At 35.7% G+C, this 17,118-nt stretch overlaps 1 protein-coding gene across 1 annotated transcript in view; it reads left to right on the forward strand.

Annotated features, from left to right (window-relative positions):
• The window catches only part of PCCA (propionyl-CoA carboxylase subunit alpha), a 364,039-nt gene that overhangs the window by 13,232 nt on the left and 333,689 nt on the right, over positions 1-17,118 (forward strand). The window contains exons 3-4 of the mRNA XM_082859189.1: positions 1,685-1,732; positions 1,845-1,913. Of these exons, the coding sequence (XP_082715315.1) occupies positions 1,685-1,732; positions 1,845-1,913 (117 nt within the window). The remainder of the gene's footprint in view (positions 1-1,684; positions 1,733-1,844; positions 1,914-17,118) is intronic.

Consider the following 17,118-nt stretch of genomic DNA (forward strand, 5'->3'; position numbering starts at 1 on the left):
TTTGGCTCCAGACTGGCTCTTAACCATTATTCTGCTTCTTGGATAGGGATTAGGGTGGAATTTGTACTCCGTGTAATATTATGATGTCAATAATTTGTTATATTTGCTGCACCAGTTGCTTAATGTGTAACTTCCAGTGTTTGTGCTGCTTTTATCAGATGTAGTCTGTTTAATACTTAATAAAAATTCACATTTTAAAATGCAGTTCAAGGAAGTATGAACATTTTTTTTCTTAGAATATGCTTATTGTTTAACAGGAATTTACCATGATCAGATGAGAATAGAAAGGCAGATGATTTTATAGCCTCACGCCCGAGGTGAGATTAGGATATTTTAAGGGCCCATCTGCTCAGGGCTCTGAATGACTTAGGATTCTATCAAATTAGGAATTTACCAGTTTTAAGGTCGAGGCTTGTCTCAGTTTGGTGGAATAAGCCATGTGTGATATAAAGGTTAAATCAAGACTTTAAAGGCCTATTCCAGTTCTGAGATTCTGTGATTACCTGTTGGGTTAAAATATAGCTTTAAGTTATATGAGTACTTTTTTTTTTTTGCGGTACGCGGGCCTCTCACCGTTGCGGCCCCTCCCGCTGTGGAGCACAGGCTCCGGACGCGCAGGCTCAGCGGCCATGGCTCACGGGGCCCAGCCGCTCTGCGGCATGTGGGATATTCCCGGACCGGGGCATGAACCCGTGTCCCCTGCATCGGCAGGCGGACTCTCAACCACTGCGCCACCAGGGAAGCCCAATGTATGAGTACTATTAAGATTATATATAACTTTTCTTTTAGAAATATAACTAAAACTTAAAAAAATAGTTCCATTTAACGTGTAACAATTCACTAACCTGGCAGTCGTTGTGTACTAAAATGTGTTGCATCCAAATTACTTACAATTGTTTGTGTGCATTTCTTTAAAAGGATTAGCCTGTACACTTTTAGAGTAGGGAGAGAACCTTGTTAAATAGTTTCCCATTAGAATGTTATCAATTTGTATATGTGGAAGTCAAGAGATTTCAATTTACAGAGATTGATTTGCTTAGAGTCAAATAGATCATTAATGGCAAAGCTGGGCTTAGAAATTAGGTCTCTAGCCCCACACAGAATGGAACTTCTTTTTCTATTATATGGCCTCAGCTGTTTAAAAATTTGGTGGTTATTCAAACTTAACATTGTACTCAAATAGCATAACCTGCTTTGTCTGGGAATCTTTGGAAATAAGCATAAATAGTATCTGTTCTCATTTATCAAAAGTATCATTTAATGCTGTGGCCCAATCCCAAAGAGATAGCATATAAATTATATCAGACTTCCCTTTGATAAACATAACACTTAGAATTTCCCTGAATTTAGAAAATAATCAAGTAAATTCTCAAGCAATTTCTTCTAAAGTTTCTTAGTATTCTGAAATATCATTTGAAGATTATCTTTTGGCAAGAGAATTTAGTCCCCTTATGAATTATCTAACCTAGTCAATTGATGCTTTAAGAGGATAATTATAACGCCAGATACTACCAGGTGAGTTTAGTAGCAGCCTGGTTGTAAATGAACATATGTATAGTATTTAATACTACTGTAGGAAGTAATGTTTATTAGGATCATGCCCAATGGTAATTGTGGAAAAGCTTGGTGTTTTCTGGTCCCAAAGCAAGAGTAACAATTTCTTATGTGTTTTTTCTCTTTTTAGACTTTTGATAAAATTCTTGTTGCTAATAGAGGAGAAATTGCATGTAGGGTGAGTGGAATTTTAATCTTATTTTCCATTTTACTCTGTGAATTTTATTATTATTAAATCCCTTTAAATATGAATTACTATTAATAGATAACATTAATGTACTTTAATATAGGTTATTAAAACTTGCAAGAAGATGGGCATTAAGACGGTTGCCATCCACAGTGATGTTGATGCTAGTTCTGTAAGTATATTTGCTTTGTTTGAATCGGGACCTTATTTTGGATCAAATAGAAAAAAAGTGAAAGATGTAGGTTTTTTTTGTTGGCCTGAAAAGGTACACAATTAAAAAAAATGCCTGTTTTATTACTCTTGTATTAAGCAAAATGGGAGCATCATAATGTCTCCAGTATGTGTCTTAACTCTTATTTTCGAGGCTTTAAAAGCCTAGAATAGAATAAAAATTTGGTAAACTGATTCTGGTCACCAAGTACATTTAAGCAAAGCATGAGATAGTTAGATTCAAAGATTAATGAAATGTGTTTTTTTTTTTTAATTTATTTTATTTATTTTTGGCTGATTTGTGTCTTTGTTACTGAGTGCGGGCTTTCTCTAGTTGCAGCGAGCGGGGGCTACTCTGTTGCGGTGCGCGGGCTTCTCATTGCGGTGGCTTCTCTTGTTGCGGAGCATGGGCTCTGAGTGTGCAGGCTTCATTAGTTGTGGCTCGTGGGCTCTAGAGCGCAGGCTGAGTAGTTGTGGCGCACGGGCTTAGTTGCTCCGTGGCATGTGGGCTCTTCCCTGACCAGGGCTCGAACCCGGTCCCCTGCATCGGCAGGTGGATTCTTAACCACTGTGCCACCAAGGAAGCCCTAATGCAATGTTTATACAGTGCTGCCTTATGGGAGCACATTTCCGCACAGGATAACTCCACTGTCACTCGGGATGCTATAATTGTTTAACCTTCCTAAATGCTTTACCATGTGCAGCTGAAAGTTTGATAAATCAAAGATAGGCTAATGCTAATTGGACATGAACAAAAGAAGGTATAGCGTAAAGCAGTGACTGATATATAATTTTATTAGGGATTTTTATGAAAACAGGCATTTTTAGCAGTAATAAACTATGAATGAGTAGAAAAAAATCCCATGGGAAAAGTGTATGAATTATTGGAACTGTATGACATGAAATGTAAGTAGTTGTACTTTGATATGAGTTACCGTTTTTCATTCTTTCACACAACTTCTGGTAACAGGACCTATTGGTAATGTCAGCTTTTATCGTATAGTAATTTAATGCAAAGAATTTTCAGTCTTTGTGATTTTAAAATTTTATCTAGAAGTATGTTGTTCCTGTTGTCTTATTGTGACTCTCTTCCTTTTTTAAAAAGCAAAATGGAAATGATTGCAAGCTACTCTAATTTCCCCAGAATAAAGGTTAAGTATTTATATTATCTAGTTTATTTGGCTGGTACATTTAAAATATTTATCCTTTACTTTAAAAGTAATTAAGCAGTTAAAAAAACTTGTTTTGCGTATATACTGTTTGATTTTTTTTGAATATTGGTTTCTGGCTTCTTTACTAATAATCTGTTTTAACTGTGATAGTTTCAGTAGTTTATATTCCTCACAAAATATTCATGAAATAATGAGAAAACTGTTGCTTTAATGTCATTCTTGATTGGTAAACTAAGGCATTTACCAATAGTAAAGCTACTTCAGAAAAAAGTTTGTGTTATTGTCAAGCCAGTAGTCGATTTAAAATTCACTCTTCTCATCTTGTGTTTATTTTTCAGTGTATTAGCTCAGGCTGTGTTTTCATTCATGGGTAAATTGAGAGAAAAATGTTTGAATTGTGGACAATCACTGTTTTTATTTCAAGCCTAACAACAAACTTTCACTTGTAATTTTTTTTTCATATCACAGTATATAGTTAATTCTCTATGCTGTGTTCTCATAGAGGTGACTGTCGGCATATAGCCAAAATTATTTATATTTCAGCTTTTTCCTATTTGTTTATATTTCAATGTGGTATTACAGAATAATCTACTTCTATAAGCTGTTGCTCCAAAGAGCATGACTAACTTTTCTCACTGTTACATTTCTAGCTTTGTGGACAGTCACTTTCCAGACTTTGGCAAAACTGGTTTCAAAAGAGTTGGTTTGAGTTTTAAGTCTTTGTCATTTATCCTTCCTGAAGCAGAGGTGGTAGTTTTTATATTTTAAAGATTTTTAGCCACTTTTTTTTTTTTTTAAACCAGAGATTATGATATATAGTTTAAAATAAGATTTGCCAGGCCCCACGATGGGAAGCAAGCAGTGCATGCTCGGTCAAAACTTCCTCTTCATATGACCTCCTGTAAGTCGGTTTCTAGAAAGATACTATAAGTAAAAGCAGGATAATAATGATGGTTAGTTAGAATGTTCAAAGTTTGATTTAAGCCTTAGAAATAGGGCCAGATTTGCTATTTGGTTTCTGCTTCAGCCTCAAGAAAGACAAAAAGGTGAATTCCTCTAACAGCATATTTTGCTTCTTTAACATGTGATCACAAAGGTTACCATCATATCTAATGAACTGTATAATATCGGTATTATGAACAAGGCATGCTATTCAGATGTATTATAAATGTTTCAATATTGATTTTCAAGAGGTGAGCATTTTCACAGTTACTTGGAGTAAAAAAATCTTACATGCTTCATGTGTTAATTTCATAAATTGAAATGTAAATACTATTATAGTAGGAAAATACTGCAACAGTTGATTGTGAAAACTATTAATTTTATGTTAAAAACAACTAATTTTTAAGCAGTTAATCCGAGGAAGAAGACTAACAGTTATTACAACTAGTAAGTGGTAAGTCACACAAAGAAGGAAAGCCAAGTAACTTGCAAACAGTGAATGTTGAATGGGAAAAAGTTGGCTTTTAAAGACCATTATGCAGTTTTCTTCCATGGGTCCCTTCCATTAAAATGGTGCATTCCCCCTCTTTTAAAATTAATTTTGGGGGGGTGAATCGTTGAATCCACGTGCAGGTTTTGTCCCACAACAACCTCTCATGTTACTAACATTTTTGCATTCACCAGTGAAAATTACCTGACACTGTGATTACTTTGGTTGCTTTTGTCATCTTTGTTGTCTTTTGAGGAATCTGTTGGGTCTAACTGCTCCTTTTTGAATCTGCCTGTTTTTTTTTTTAAAGCACAGTTTATTTTTATTTTTGGCTGCGCCATGTGGCTTGCGGGATCTTAGTTCCCTGACCAGGGATTGAGCCCGTGCCCTTGGCAGTGGAAGTGCGGAGTACTAACCCCTGGACTGCCAGGAAATTCCCTGCCTGATTTTTGTTTTGTCTTTTTTCTTAAGTATTTGAGTCCTTTCCTGTCTTATTTATAGCATACTTTTTTTTATAGCATACTTATTTTAAAAGTTCTATCATTTTGTTATTTTACTTCAAGATCTTATGTATCTATTTATATTTCTGACTCTTCCTCACAATGGATTGTTTCCTCACATGTGTAGATTTTGTCTTGTGACCTCATATTTGGTATCTTTATTGTTGAACTCCACATGGTTTGGGTTGTCCGGGGTATCACTGACTAATTTTTATATTAATTTCTTGGCGCGAAGGTTGCTGAATTATGAGGGTGGGGCAAAACCAGATGAAACTACACACACACACACACACACACAGACACACACAGACACACACACACCCTCCCTCCCTCCCTCTGTTAAATAGGCCCATGGTTTCTAATTTCCTGAGGAGACTTTTTCCTTTACTTTGAAGCACAGCTGATAATAAGTATGTCTTCTCCCTACTTAGTAGATTATTGAAACCCCACCCCCCTTCACTGAGGATGTAGTCTTTGTTGTGCCATGTGGGATCTAGCTCCCCAACCAGGGGTCGAACCCAGGCCCCCTGCACTGGAGCGTGGAGTCTTAGCCACTGGAGCACCAGGGAAGTCCTGAGGATGTAACCTTTGAGCAACATGGCCTTATGTAGGAGTTTTCCTTCACATCTTCAGCTCACAATTGGTTCCTTTCTCTGAGAGTTAAAACTCAGTTCTCTAGGTTATTCAGATCCCCACTTATACTCTCCAAGATTAGTGGTATTGACTCTAGTGGATACTGTCTGGCTTTTAGCTGCTTCTTCGTTTTTTTTTTTCTCTTCTTCATTTTTGATCCCTAGGGATTGCTTGTGGTTCTTGTAAGCCAAACTGTTCATTTAAAGAAGTTTGTTATATTTAATCTGGGATTTTTAGGTGCTTCTAGGGAGGGTTTGCAGTTATCAGTCTAGTTCGCTTATTGTTGGATTGTCTTAAAATAGGATGATATCCTATTCTCTGTTGAGGAAGTTTTCTTGCTTTCTTTGAGAAGACTGACCCAGAGCAGTCTCAGAGTCAGGCTTTACCCAGGAAAACAGTTCATACGTATTGATGAGATTAGTGCAACTGCATCCAGAGGATGAGGCCAGAGTCAACAAGCAATGTAAAGTACTCCAGTGGGAAATGGTCAGGGCCAGAGAAAGCAAAATAGGGGTTAAGCCTCTTATCAAGTCATGAATTGTCTTTTATGTATCATTCTCCAGGCCCTTATTATTCTTTGAAAAGATTTGTGGAGAATGGTTTATGAGGGGAAAATGGTCCTAGTGGAAAACTGTATCCTGCTGGGATTGTGATAGGCATTGTGTTTTATCTGTAGATCAGTTTGAGAAATATCTTTATCTCAACATTTTTAAGTCCTCCTATACATGAGCATGGATATTCCATTTGATGTTGTTCCACTTATCTACGTTGCTTTAATTTCTTTCAACAATGTTTTGTAGTTTTCAGAGTATAAGTTTTGCACTTACTTTGCTGTATTTATTCCTAAGTATTTTAATATTATTTCTGAGGCTATTAGAATTGCAATTTCATCCTCATTTTTTTTTTTTGGCCTCACCATGCAGCTTGCAGGATCTTCGTTCCCTAACCAGGGATTGAACCCGTGCCCCCTGCAGTGGAAGAGTGGCGTCCTAACCACTGGACCGCCAGGGAATTCCCTAGAATTGCAATTTTTTAATTTCAGTTTTTATTGTTGATTGCAGGTGTACAGGAATACAATTGATTTTTTTTTTTTTTTTGCGGTACATGGGCCTCTCACTGCTGTGGCCTCTCCCGTGGCGGAGCACAGGCTCCGGATGCGCAGGCTCAGCAGCCATGGCCCATGGGCCCAGCCGCTCCGTGGCATGTGGGATCTTCCCGGACCGGGGCGCGAACCCGCGTCCCCTACATTGGCAGGCGGACCCTCAGCCACTGCGCCACCAGGGAAGCCCCAGTTGATTTTTTAATAGTGATTTTGTGTCCTGCAACCTTGCTGAACTTGTTTATTAGTTCTAATAGTTTTAAAAAATATAATAGATTCCTTGGGATTCTCTCTAGAAGATCATGTCATGTGTAAACAGAGATAGGTTTACTTCTTTCTTTTCTAACTGGATGCTTTTTAGTTCATAGTCTTGCCTGATTTCCCTTGCTTTAATTTCCAGAATGATACTGAAAAGGAGTGGTGAGAGCAGACATCCTGTTTTGTTCCTCATCTTCGGGGGAAAACATTCAGTATTCCATACCTAAGTTTGATTTAGGCTCTGAGATTTTCATAAATTCCCATTATTAGGTTGAGGAAGTGCCCTGCTATTCCTAGTTTGTTGAGAGTTTTTGTCATGACTGGGTGTTGGATTTTTACAAATGCTTTTGCTGTGTCTACTGAGATGATAATGTGGTTTTTATCCTTTATTCCATTGATATGGTATATTACATTAATTAATTTTTGGATGTTAAACTAGCCTTGCATTCCTGGGATAAATCATACTTGGTCATGATGTATAGTCCTTTGTGTATATTGCTGGATTCAGTTTGCTTGTGTTTTGTAGAGAATTTTTCATCCATGTTTATAAGAGATATTGGTCTATAGATTTCTTTTCGTTTGATGTTTTTGTTTTTGGTATCAGAGTGATACTGGCCTCATAGTATAAGATGGGAAGTGTTCTCTCATCTTCTGTTGTTTTGGAAGAGTTTGTGAAGAATTGGTATTAATTATTCCTGAAATGTTTGGTGGAATTCACCAGTGAAGCCATCTGGGTCTGAGCTTTTCTCTGTGGGTAGTTGTTTGATTACTAATTCAGTCTCTTGTAGATTTATTGAGATTTTCTATTTCTTCCTGAGTTAGTGTCTATAGTTTGTCTTTCTAGGAATTTGTCCATTTCATCTTGTTATTGTTTATTATGTGATTGTTTATAGTATTTTTTAATCATTTTTATTTCTATAAGGCTGGCAGTAATGTCTCTTTCATTCCTGGTTTTAGTTATTTGAGTTTTTTCATGTTTTCTTTGTCATTTTAGCTAACGGTTTTCAGTTTCATTGATCTTTTCAAAGAACCGACTTTTGGTATCATTGATTTCTCTCTTTTTAAATTCTCTATGTCATTTCTATTTACACTAGTTTTTGTTTCCTTCATTCTGCTCGCTTTGGGTTTAGTTTGCTCTTTTAAAAAATAGTTTCTTAAAGTAGAAAAACTAGGTTGTTTTGAGGTCTTTTTAATATAGGTGTTTAACCGTTCATTTTTCTCTATTGTTTTAGCTGCATCCCATGTTTTGACATATTGTATCTTCATTTTCATTTCCGAAAGTAATTTCTGGTTGCCCTTTTGATTTCTTTGACCCACTTGTTATTTAGGAGTTTGTTGTTTAATTCCACATATTTATGAGTTTCCCAAGTTTATTTCTATTACTGATTTCTAATTTCCTTCCTTTTTGGTCAGAGAATGTGTTTTCTACTGTTTCTATCCTTTAAAATTTTTTGATGTTTGTTTTATGGACTAGCATATGATCTGTCCTGGAGAATGTTCCATGTGAACTTAAGAATGTGTATTCTGCTGCTGCTGGGTGGAGTGTTCTATAGATGTCTTTTAGGACTGGTTGGTTCATAGGGATATTTAAGTCATCTGTTTCCTGGCTGATCTTCTGGTTGTTCTATTCATTATTGAAAGTGGGGTTTAACCTGGTTTTAAAAGCCTTTAAAAAATGTTAGGTAGTTATTTTGTTTTGCTCAGTTTACAAAACTGGTGACAAATAATTGTGTATAGGCCTGCAACTCTGTGCATGAAAGCACCTGAATAAGGTAGGAAATAATTGACTAAAGGACTCTTGAGTGTCCAGGCCTAGAGATTCTTGCAAGGATTCTTTGAAATTTTCAGGAAGCAAGAAATTTTTTTAAGAAATTTTGACACTATTTAAATTGCTCTAGACTTAGAGAAAGAAAAATAGATTTCCATTTCTTTTTATGAAACCAGCATAGTAATTCAGAAATCAAAATCTGGGCAAAGATAGTAAGCAAAAAATAAAATTACAATGACTTAATTATATATTGATAGAAGAATCCTAAGTAATAGAAAATGGAATAAAATTTATGTAAGTAATATGCTGCAGTCATGCAGAGTGTATTCATGACATTTCAGTATGGTTTAATGTTAGACACTATTAATTTAATTAAATATACTAATAAGTTAGTGGAGGAAAACTATATGATCATCTTGATGGAAGCCTAGATGTCATGTAAAGGAAATTCACTGTCTTCTTGTAAAATCCTTAGTAAAACAGGATTAAATAAATACTGCCCTCCCAGAATGAAGAGGTCATACCTCATAGGAAGTATTCTCATGGAAGTCAGGATGAAGACCCATACATTTACTGTCACCACTAGTATTTAATAGCATCCTAGAAGTGCTTGGCAATGCAGTTAGGCAAGAGTTATAAAATGGTGGACAGGAAAGGCAGAAATAATAAAATTGTATCGAGTTTCTAGTTATACCGGCAACTGAACAACTCTTTAGAAACAGTAAGAAAAGTCTCTGTGGTAGTTAAAAAATAAATACAAAGAAATCTGTAGCTTTCCTAAATATCAACAAGGTAGAAAATACAACTTAAAAAAATTTAACCTCCTGGAAGTAGTGGCAAAGATAAAACACTTTATGATATGAATTTAAAATGAATTCGTACGACTTATATGAGAACTTCTTATTTTTATATAAGGAAACAATATTGTAAATGCTAGTTATTTCTAGATCTATGTTTTTGTAGTAAATCCTAATAAATGTAATAATGTAACAGTGGTGGTGGTGGGGATTGACAAAGGAGTAAATATGCAAGAATGGCCTAGACAATTTTGAGGAAAATTGAAGAGGGAACTGTACTAACAGATGTTAAAAAAATATTGGGGACTTCCCTGGTGACCCAGTGGTTAAGACTCCACGCTTTTACTGCACGGAGCATGGGTTCGATCCCTGGTCATGGAACTAAGATCATGCGTGCCACACAGGGCCAAAAAAAAAAAAAAAATTTAATACCTTATAAAGTGAAAATTATTAGGACCACTACATAAAATTTTGGAGCAAGATGAGACACATTTATGAAATAAATTGATTAGATTTTAGGTAGAGGGCTGATGTGGGAGATTTTATTTAAGAGGACCTTATTAATACTATATTGACTTAGAAGGCAGGACAGGTGGATTGTAGGGTTTTATGCCACTAATGTACTGTGATTTTAGGTAGTCCCAGAGAAGTTAAGAAATGATAAGGAATGAGAAATGTTTGATGGTTTTGGTGACTGGGACTTTTTAAATGGGTAGGTAGGTCTTCATTAGTTTGGTGAATAGTGGGAACAAATAATTATGAGAATTTAGAGATTGTTGTGTTTGTACTTCTCAAAATGCTTGTTAGATAACTTTATTTACTTTTATGATAACTTACTTTATGTATGTATGTGTGTTTTCAAGTAAAAGGACTAGTAAGCCTTTCCATAAGAAGTAGCAAAATATTGTTATATTTGTTTTAAACCTCTGAAGTTAGGGTTTTGATTTTTTTCTTTTTTTTTTTTTTTTTTTTTTTTTTGCGGTATGCGGGCCTCTCACCGTTGTGGCCTCTCCCGTGGCGGAGCACAGTCTCCGGACGCGCAGGCTCAGCGGCCATGGCTCACGGGCCCAGCCGCTCCGCGGCATGTGGGATCTTCCCGGACCGGGGCACGCACCCGTGTTCCCTGCATCGGCAGGAGGACTCTCAACCACTGCGCCACCAGGGAAGCCCTGATTTTTTTTCTTTTTAAATGAGATTAAATGATTCTGTACTTCAACCTTTGACTATATTTCCTACCTGGACTCCTAAATTGAACTTATCAATATTTTGTTGCTTTGTCTGTGTATAGTAACATTGTATTGAAATGAGAAATACTTGGTATTTATTGCATTAACACCAAAACCTAAAATCAGGGAAGTAGTCATTGTGACTCACATCTTGGCCAGGCAGCCTGCTGTTTGAAGTATGATTCCTGGTGAGTATTGTAGTCTTACCCTTAGGATTCAGTAATGAGGTTGAGTGGGGTTTCCTCTGAGCACTCTGGGATGATTGACAGTAAGGTGGGGGGAATCATCACTTAGCATGCCTACCCTTGATATGATTTCCCTGCTGTCTGGGGAGGTACTGAGGACAAATAGGACTTCGTGACGTCTGTGTAATTAGTGTATGTTGGTTCCAGCTGAACAAACTGGAGGGTAATGATCAGGTAAATGGAGATGGAATACATTAATGTAGGCGAAGGTATAAAAGACCTTAGGGAAAACCTTATAAAAATTTTATGGGGTTGTTAGAATATCTTTATTTTATATCTTTTCATATATATATATTTTAATAAACTTATCTGTTTATATTTTTGTTAGAATATCTTCACTTTTATCCTAGGTGTACATAGAGTTGAAAGAAATTTAAGTGTCAAAACCATTTTACCTTTTCTCATTTACATGATTTACTTTTCAGGATATTTTTCAACCTTTGTTGTAATTTGAAAAGGAGTTAAAGTTCTTAATTTTTAAAAAATTATTTCACAAAATCTGTTAATGGACTTATTTTCAGCTAATGTAATTATTAATCCTCAAATAGGAATAAATGACCAGAGTGAAGTTTGTAAAACTTTTTGGGGGTGGTAACTGAAAAATCAGGTGACCTTTTGTTATATGTGTGTGTAGTTGAGATGGTATATTTAACTAACATTTTCTTAATTTTAGTATATGTGCTGCCCAAGCGAGCATAACTAACATTTTTTAAATTTCTTTTGCTAGTACAGAATATTGTAAGATGGTGGCCATCATAGTCCATGTTTCCCAGTTAGTCTTAATTAGATCAGAAGCCTTCCCAGTCTTTTAGATTGCAATAGAAAATCTATAAGATTCTTATTTCATTCTTGCAAAAAATACTTATAGTTGTCATTGTTCAAGATGAAGTTTTCTTATCAGCAACATAAAATTCCATGGCAGAGCCTCTGATAGTGACTGTAATACTGCATTTAATGCGAAGGAAGGAATTGGTTTCATTAATGTGATTATGGACCTTGGAGTTCTGGTAATTAGATAATTGAAGGGTTTTTAAATGGCATATTTGCTTTAAAACTTGCTACTGCTCACTTTTCTCATAAAACTTAGCTTTCGGTAACCTTTTTGGATTAAGAATGCAATGTATCTACCTATGCTTATTTAAAACACTAGACTTTTCAGTGAAGAACAAATTAATCAGGAGAAGAAAGCATTTAACATGTTTAGACATTACTTTTTCCACCCTTTTTCTTTTATTGACTTTGGAAAAACATGTTTTGCCGAGGCATTATACTACTATATCAGTTTAAAATGTTTTGATTATCTTCAGCTTGGCTAAATTACTTTCTCTACATTTTTGGGGAAAATGGAATAAGATAGGATTCCTGGTAGGAATTTGTTCACATTAATATGGCTCATCAGGGACATTATATTTAATTGGAGATCCTGCAGAATAGTAGCAGGAGGCTGAAGAGAATTATTTAGCATTAGCAATGGCTCGTCTGGGAGTTGTGCACTAATCAAGGAGCTTGAGTGTTAGCAGTGGGGATGATGGGAATTATGACGATTATGACATGTAAGCATGTCTGTGTGCAAAGTGGACAGGCAATGAGTTAATCAAGAAGTATATTAAATGGCTCCCATGCTGATTCATTATTGTCTACCATAGTGCCTGTCAGGTTGTGTATTTAAAAAATACAATTATTGCTGAATTCAATGTGTATAAATTCAGCCACCATTTTTTTGCTTTTCTCTAAAATAACCTCAAATTACCTAATACTACATATAAAAATAGAAAAATGTATCAACCTTTCTGACTATGCGATTTGTGTATTAAAATACAGTATCTCATTTTATTTTAACACTTTAGAGTGAACCTTTAATTTCAGATTCATTTAAACATTTGTTTGCTTTGCCTTTTCATAATATTTGTTGTAAAAAGACTCTTTGGCTTATTTTCTACTGCATAAAGTGTTTCGGTTCAAAAACAAATTTTATATATCTTTATTTTTCAAAATGAAAAAATAATTTCGTTCTGTCTGGAAGACATTAATATTTAACACATGAAGCTAATCATTAGACACAAGACAAATCAAAGCATTAATCTTTTCTACCATCACAATGCTCCAAAATCAGGGGGTGGGCATGGTAGTGGTAGGAATCTTTTTTGCTCTAGTGGGTGGCCTCTTTGTGCCAGGTAGACCCATTCTGTGCCCAGCATGGTTAGAGAAACTACTGTTTAGAAATGCTAGGAATATACTTATTTTGGGAAATGGAACTAATAAACTGAATTCCTTTTAGAAAATAAATTGAAATGCAGTATAAATCTATGAGCAAACTGGATTATATCTATAGGCAAATTTATAGAGTTACTGTATAGATGAACACATACAGTTCCTTTTTCTTTTTTATTATTATTGTAAGCACTGCCAAATGTAATAAAACTTTCTACCAAACTGTGACCTTCATGTATTAACTTAATTAAAGCAATATTATGCGTACTACTTGAAGTGTTAACCTGTGGGTGGTGGTTATTGAAATCTATTATCTGTGGAGTCGGTATTAGTGGTCAGCTGTATTAGAAATAAAACTTGCAACCAAGACTCTCCCTTGGGTGCTGTGAGCTCAGCAGGTTAAATCGTCAAAACCTGTCAAAGCTTCTTAAAAGACTGATAGTTTAAGCTCTGTGGAGTTAAAGATAAACCAATCATTCCAGTAAGGAAGGACTGTGACTATTTAGCAGCAAGGCAAAAATTACATTTGGGCGGGGAAAAAAAAAGGATTTATATCAGTATATTTATGTACGAGTTATTTTATTCGTATATATGTTTGTATACTTCCTGTTTAATAAAAACACTCCAATTTTTAATCTGTAGAAAGTGACTTGTGAAAATTTTCATTTGTAAAATGAAAAGGGTGTCCCTAAGTCCTTAATTTTTGTTAGTAAGACCTTTATCCTTTTACTGATACTAAAAGTTTAAAAACAAAACACAGTGAAATATTGTGAGTTTACCTTTTGTTTTTGTGTTTTTGAAAGTTCCTGGTGACCTTAAACAGCATGGTTTGAAAAAGAACATTTGTTTCCATGTAGTTAGTACCCAATGGTATGAAAAAATACCTAATCATGGATTTAGTTTTCTCTAAACATCTACTGAAGCAGGTTTAGAAGTTCTGTAGTCTTACTGAAAAAGCATACGTTAAAAAAAAAGGTTTGAAAATACAGCTTACCTTTATAAATATAGTATTTTTGATATTGCCGTGTTTATAAGACTTTGACTTGACTCGTTTCTGTTAGTGTCACTCATTTAAGACCTCTTAGTGGATGGAAAGATGATCATTTTAAGAAGTACTAATAGCTATCACTTATTGCATATATACAGTATACTAGAGAATCAGTGATTATGTAAGGGAAGTATTACTGTCATCGTTTTGAGAAAATTGGGGCTTCAAGATATAAAATAGGTTGTCAGAGATCATTTAGCTAGGTAAGCAATGGAGCTGAGGTTCTAATTGTGTGTGGTTCCCAAATTGTACTCTTTCCATTGTAGCATGTTGCTTCCCATGCTAAGTATATGAAAAAGTCCCTTTCCTCCCCCAAAGAAAGTCAGGTTTATTACCTTGAAGGCCACTGTTTATTAGTGCCTGTTGTGGGCCAGATGCTATGCTAGTCGTTGAAATTAGAATAGTGACCAGGAGAAACATGATTTTTGCTCTCATGGCACTTAGAGTCTAGTGGTAGAGACAGATATAAAATAAGAAAACATGCAAACAGATAATTACAAATTGTGGTAAGTGTTATGAAGGAAACACACTAGTTGCTGAGAGAGAATAATGGTGGTCAGGGAAGTTCTTTGAAGGAGGTAAAATGTAAGATGAGACCTGAGAGATGAGAGTCAGCTATTAGCTAGGCAGTCAGCTAGACAAATGGTGCAGTGTGTGCAAAGGTCCTGAGCCAATCCAGTAGATTGGTTCCTAATCTGTGTATCAGCACTCCTCAGCTTGTGTAGGTATTCATTTGCTAGCTATCTCTAGCAACAGCCAGTGCATTGACCCTACTTGGGACAGCTTCTTTTGGTACTTGCTGCTCCTCTTCTCGGTTGTCACAATGCAACTGCCAATTTGGAGTAGCAAAAGGAGGAGTCCAGGAGGCATCTTCAGGAGGATATAAGGTTGTCTGAATGGCAGTAGTAGATTTATATCTGATATATCAGTTTATTTGAGTCAAGGCCTATCCTAAGGAAGAGAGGCTCCAATTCAGATAAATTCTATTATTGCCACCTTTAGTCATGCATCCATTCAATATGTTTATTGCAAAGCACTGTCTAGATACTGGGAGTGAGGTGTGGTCTGTCAGTGGAAGCTTGTAGGCGTGGGACAAAGGGCAGGAACCATGTCTTTCTATGTGGGAGACAGCACAGGTAAAACTGATACAGATAGTATTTTTAAATGTCTTATTTTGTAAACAACTGTTTAGTGCCTTCCAAGTCTTCCTGTGAATTAATCATATATTAGTTTAGTTTCCAGATCTATAATGTATTCCCTAAATGGTTGCTGGATATTTTAGTAAAAGGGAATTTATAATTAAATATAGCAAAGTAACTTCAGCGAGCTATTTCAATTAAGTATTACAGATCCCTAGACTACACTGATGAAACTCAACAGGGATGGTCTTTGTAGGGGAGAACAGTTTCAAAACTACACAAACCTATTTTTGAAGGGTTTCATGTAATTTTTCCTCTTGATAAGAAATGCTTTCACATATACTTTTTTCTAAATACTTTTTTTTAAAGAGCAGTTTTAGGTTCATAGCAAAATTGAGAGGAAAGTATAGAGATTTCCAGTACACCCCCTGTCTCCACACATGCATGGCCTCTCCATTATCAACATCTACCATTAGAGTGGTGCATATATTGCAAGTGAATGAGCTTACATTGACATATCATAATTACCCAAAGTCCGTAGTTTACATTAGGGTTCACTCTTGGTGTTGTACATTCTATAGGTTTAGGCAAATGTATAATGACATGTATCCATCATTACAGTATGATACAGAGTATTTTCACTGCTCTAAAAATCCTCTGTGCTCTGCCTGTTCATCCCTTGCCATCCCCCCAAACCCTGACAACCACCGGCCTTTTTACTGTCTCCATAGTTTTGCCTTTTCCAGAATGTCATATAATTGGAATCATACAGTATGTAGCTTTTTCAGATTGGCTTCTTTCACTTAGTAGTATGAAGTTAAGGTTTCTCTATGTCTTTTCATAGCTTGATAGCTCATTTCTTTTTAGTGCTGAATAATAATTCTGTTGTTTAGATTACTACAGTTTATTCATTCATTCACCTACCGAAGGACATCTCGTTTGCTTTTGGCAATTATGAATAAAGCTGTTATAAACATCTGTGTGTAGGTTTCTGTGTGGACATGGGAGTGTGATTGCCAGATCATATGGTAAGATCATGTTTAATTTTGTAACAAATCACCAAACTATCTTCTGAAGTAGCTGTACCATTTTGCATTCCCAGCGGCAGTCAATGAGAGTTCCTGTTGTTCCACATCCTCATCAGCATTCGATGTTGTCAGTGTTCTGGATTTTGGTCATTCTAATAGGTGTGTGGTGGTATCCTGTTTTAATTAGTGTTTTCCTGATATGGGATGTGGAGCATCTTTCCAAGTGCTTATTTGCCATCTGTGTATCTTCTTTGGTGAGGTGTCTGTTAAGGTCTTGGGCTCATTTTTTAATTGAGTTGTTTGTTTTCCTATTGGTGAGTTTAAGAGTTCTTTGTATATTTTGGATAATAGTCCTTTAACAGATGTGTCTTTTGCATATATTTTCTTTCAGTCTGTGGCTTGTCTTCTAATTCTCTTGACATTGTCTTTGCAGAGAAGTTTTAAATTTTAATAAAGTCTAGCTTATTCTTTCTTTCATGGACTGTGCCTTTGGTGTTGTTTATCCAAAAAGTTATTGCCATACCCAAGGTCATCTAGGATTTCTCCTTTCTTATCTTCTAGGAGTTTTATAGTTTTATGTTTCACGTTTAGGTCTGTGGACCATTTTGAGC

Source organism: Leucopleurus acutus (assembly GCF_964270905.1).
Source record: "Leucopleurus acutus genome assembly, chromosome: 18".
NCBI classification, from domain to species: domain Eukaryota; kingdom Metazoa; phylum Chordata; class Mammalia; order Artiodactyla; family Delphinidae; genus Leucopleurus; species Leucopleurus acutus.